This window comes from Lipophrys pholis (genome assembly GCF_963383615.2).
Source record: "Lipophrys pholis genome assembly, chromosome: 5".
In the NCBI taxonomy this organism is placed as follows: Eukaryota; Metazoa; Chordata; class Actinopteri; order Blenniiformes; family Blenniidae; genus Lipophrys; species Lipophrys pholis.
In genome coordinates, this window is record NC_137628.1 from 20,451,367 (window position 1) to 20,456,366 (window position 5,000).

General features: G+C 39.0%; 1 protein-coding gene across 1 annotated transcript in view; it reads left to right on the forward strand.

Annotated features, from left to right (window-relative positions):
* The first annotated feature begins 4,476 nt into the window (after positions 1-4,476).
* LOC308109466 (uncharacterized protein) overlaps positions 4,477-5,000 on the forward strand; it is a 24,775-nt gene continuing 24,251 nt past the window's right edge. Inside the window, exon 1 of the mRNA XM_080463038.1 lies at positions 4,477-4,655. Coding sequence (XP_080319164.1) covers positions 4,561-4,655 — 95 coding nt within the window. The 5' untranslated portion in view covers positions 4,477-4,560. The remainder of the gene's footprint in view (positions 4,656-5,000) is intronic.

Consider the following 5,000-nt stretch of genomic DNA (forward strand, 5'->3'; position numbering starts at 1 on the left):
TCAAAAAAGGAAATCCACAAGAGCCAAATCTTGACTCGACCCCCCCCCCCCCCCCCAACATTACACAGTAAAAGTAAAAAGAGAAAAAAACTTTTGTTTTTATGGAAAAAACAACTGCAAGGCTAAAACTGAAACTAGACCAATTTGAGACAAGATGGAAACCAATAATACAAGCAATACAGATCTAAACACCCCCACCTTTTTTTTTTTTCTCTTTTACTCCTTTCTATTCTTTATTTTAATGTATTTTTTTTTGCCAACATCTGTTTTAGTTGTGTAAGTACAATTGTTCATTCTATTGGACTACTTGAGAGAAGTCAAAACTCAGTGAAAGTTTATGATATCAGTTTATTTGATTCTGAGGTTAGATTTATCTTTAACTTTCCTGATAAGTTGTATGTAGAAGCGTAGGTAATATAATTTCTATCAAGTTGACTATAAATTGAAACAGGTGTGTTGTTATGTTAGATCTTCATGTGATTTGTTTATATTGAATCAGTAAATAGTTGAAAAAAAAAAAAAAAAAAAGGAAATCCTCCAAGAACAGTAGTGAAGCTGGAGGGGTGATCTACAATGTTGTGCACCACCTGGACACAAGCTGGGGTCTGCTCACCCGCGGTTGGGTTGCCCAGGAGAGGGTGTCTGATGACCAGAGACCCAAAACACCCCGTGACCCTGGGTTCATCGCTGATGATGTGTCCAAGTCACACACCATCTGCTGTTGCAAAAAAAATAAAAAATGTTCAACACTTTGTGAGAAAAGAAAAAGTCTGCAGCAAAAACTCAACGATCAAAGCTAAGAAGGTTTTGACGCAGACATAGTAGAAATGAGTTCAGAGGTTTGTACATTGCGGCCTATTTTCACACTAAAACCAACAGTAAGCACTTGTGGGTTGTTAAAATACCATAAACATACATCTGTTGTGACATCTAGTGGTTGTCTGTGAAATGACAGTAGCAGTGGAGGTCAGACAACCAAGTATTAATGCTGATAAAGTTCATCAAGGTAAAAAAGGATCACATTGTTCAAACTGAGGACTTCATTCAAGAGACTGCTGATTGTGTCTGTTTCGAAGAAAAAAACTAAACCTTCCATTTTAAGGTTTAGTTCACTGCATGAGGACCACTGCTCCCCCCAAGGTGGACTTTGCAGGTGAGCCCCATGTAGACCTGGCGATGCTTGTTCGGGCTGTGCAGGACTGGGACACATGAGGGAACCTGGCCGGGAGTGTGCGCCAGCGTAGACCAACTCTGGGTTCTGGGTCTATCGCTTGTTCGGTCTGGGACCAAGACAAAGTTGCAGGGGACAGAGATGTCTGGACTTCTTTGCTCTCAATGCTGCCATGATGAACGGATGGATGGATGGATGGATGGACTCACACTATTAAAAATATCAACATAATACTGCGCTGATGCGTTTGTCTTTTCAATTTGTGAAGTTCTTTTAATCATTCCATGTAATTTGCATTCCTTACTAAAACTTTGGAGTTCCTCAGAATAGATTGGAAAGCTGCTGATGATTTTCCAACAAAATCTACTTGTGTACTTTGTAAATGGACAAATAATGCTTGCATTTAACAAATCAACAAAGTACAATTACATTCATGCTGGTAGGTCTGTATATAATTTCCAAACCCAAGAGGTTTATAACTTCTCTGAAATAGAATAGAATATACTGAAAACATCACATTCAATGTAACTCCGCCGCAGACTAATCCACAGCGCAACTACCATAGTCTTCCGAGACTCACAAATGCCACATGACGATAAAGTTAACACAAGTGTAAATGATAACAGTAAATAACTTGTTTCGGTGCGTAAGTGTGGCTCACCCGAATGGCCTACCTAAAATCCTCTTGAAGTTATAGCAAACTACCAATCTGATGTATCAGGCTGAATATTTAGCCCGCAGTACATCTAATATGGTCTCAGAAAACAAGTGTAATGAAAAATTAACAACAGACATAACGTGATTTCTTTTATTGATCTCAATATGTTAAATTTTAAAGACTGTCTTCTTAATTGCTTGTTTGTCCAACATTAATGGGTGATAGCATACAAAATACTGATATGTCTGACTGCCGGTCGTCAACTGTTATTGACAAAACAGTAGTTCATATCGATGAAGCTTTAAAAAGGGAGATAGATGTAATTTATTTTAGGTAAATGAAATTGCACTTTGAGCCATCCATCTTCTATACTATTCAATTCAATTTAGTCTAAAGTTCACCATGGGCGAAGGTGGGGTACACCCTGCACAGGTCACCTGTCCTTCACAAGGCAAACAGACATTCACTCAAACTCAGCAATTTTTTTTATTTTTTAAAAACAGAATTATTGATAAGATGTGAGAAACTCTCCCAGGCTTTCCATTGCACGTTTCTTCCATAACGTCAAAAATCATGAAATGTAATTTGCGGTTTTCTTTATTGAGTCAGTGTGCACGTGGATTGCTTATAGTGGGTTACACTCAATTTGCTTGATTACAGCTGAGTGCAAAGAAAAAAACTTTGATAACTGTAGCACACAGCCTCCTTAGAGATGTATGGCAAATGATGTGAAAACACATGTTTTCCAGAAAACCTCACCCTTTGTTGTTTGTTATTGGAAAATAGTTTTTGGTATACTTGCTCTATTCTCAATCTGCTTTTCAACTGAAATGGATTTGAGGTGATGAGAAACACAATATTCCACATTATGAAGTCCACTTTCTCAAGATTTCTGTCAGAATCTGGTTCTCTGTTTGTTCACATTGCAGAATAACAACGTCTACCACCTGAGCCACAGCCATGCAATAGTAACTTCAAAACTATCATTGACTGTTTTGACTCAATTGTTTACACAAACCCCTGAAATTAAGAATTTATTAACATGGTACAAAGACCTGGCTTCATGGTGTAATTGATGTTTCAGAGGGCGATACTGTATTTTGCCTTTCATTCTGGCATCAGTCAGTCCCACTCATAATTTATAGTATAATAGACATTATATACCGGAACTGCCTTCATCATCAATAATATAGTCCAGCATCATTTGTAAAACTATATAACATTTAGAAAACCATTTTTTTATTCAAAATTATGTAAGAGGTAACAGAAGTGGCAAATTAGTGTATTTCCCTAATAATTAGCATTTTGTGCGACAACCCTCAAAAGCAATGTAATTCAAGGGACTTAATTGCCTTGTGTCTTTTAAATGCACAATTATTTATTTAATAATGTGTTTTATTTCTATGATTTTACGTATTTATGTGCCTTTGTGAAGTACCTTGAATTGCCTTGTGTATTACTCGTCCTATACAAACAAAGTTGCTTTGGCTCATGGTTATCTTTTGTAAAAATGTTTTACAATTCTATCCACTCATGCCTAATATTCACGTGGTAATAAATCAATCCTGGTTTTGCAGAATTACAACTAATTGTCACATTGTCTATTGCTTTAATGTGATGATCGCGATGCTAGCTGTTCATAGATGATTAAAAAAAATAAATTGCTAAATTCTACACTGTGATCCTAAGAAGGCGATCAAATAATTTGGTAACTATTAAGAATACACTTATTGATAGAATATAATGACAGTTTTTGAGACGCTCAATCTTTGTACACTTATAACCTTGTAACTCACGCTTTTTTGTGTTGGAAAATGTCCTTCTAATCTATTATGACGTAAAGTAAAATACCTCTGAAGGGCTATGTTGTAATTAAGTTGATGTGGAATTGAATATAAATTCAGATCAACAGACTACATATTCATTGGCATATTTTGTGCAGGTTAGTGCATATCATAGTACTCTACCCATACTAACAATAAAACACGACCATAACAAACGTTTAATAATATCGATGATTAGGGAATACGAATGATTTGTGTTAAGCCATTTCTAGTGGAGTTTGATTCTTAAAATGTATTCTTTGTGATTCTCGTGTGTTATTCGGTGTATTAAATTACGTGGATACAATATTTTCAACATTATTTTTCCCCAAGTAGAAATTCCAAATGAATAGAACCAAGTACAGACCTTTACAGATGGTTGTTGTGTTAACCTGTTGAATAAATAAGTAAACACAGTGGAAGCGATACTACACACTTCGCCGTTTATCCTTTATTTTCCTTTTGTTTAATAGACAGAATGGCACCTGTGTGCTTTCTCTTCGTTGCTGCTTTATTACCAAAATTTCGCCCCTCAATCAGCGAGCTGATCACTCTTCGAAGAAACGCTCTACTTTTTTCATCTGCTTGGCGGACGCGTCCATTCCTGCGGAGGGGAGGCCTACATCGTCCAGATTATTAAAGGTAACTTGCAGTCTGACATCGCGACAAAGAAGGCTTCAAAATCATATTTTGAAAACAAATATCGACCAGGTTGGCGCAGAAGAAGAAGCTCCGACGGAAGAGACTAACGGGACTATTTGGTTGGCCGGAGCACGCAGAGCCCCCCTCTGCCGCGCCGCGGTGGCAGCGGCTGGAATAACCTTGGTGCGAGCCAGTTGAGCGGCTGGAGAGGCGAGTGAGAGGCTGAACGGCGAGGCGGCACGAGATCAGCGACTGCTGGCGTGAACATGGCGGAGACCGTACGCTCGCTCTTCGAATACCGGGACCCGCACTGCCTGGACAGCGACGGAGAGGGCTTCAAACCAACGCCGCCGCTCCGGGGGTGAGGGAGTCCGCTGCTCATGACACACATGATAGTGAAAAACTGTTCCCGGATAGTGTTTTCCTACCCAATGACAGCCAGACTCGGGTGGGTGTGTGCGCGCATGTATGTGTTAGGGCTGTTTTTGATGCAACTTAAAGTTATGAACGTTGCGTTATTTTGTCAAGTTTGTTCGCGATAAGAAGGAGACACGAGAAAAAGGCGTGAGTCGTTAAACCATGGATCGCTTCACTCTGGCTTAGTTTATTCAACGCTTACTTTACCTCCAAAAAGCAGCCTCAAAGAGGCGTGTGCGCGCGCGCGCGCGCTCGTGTCTGTTGTGTCTGACACTGAATTTACCTCGTG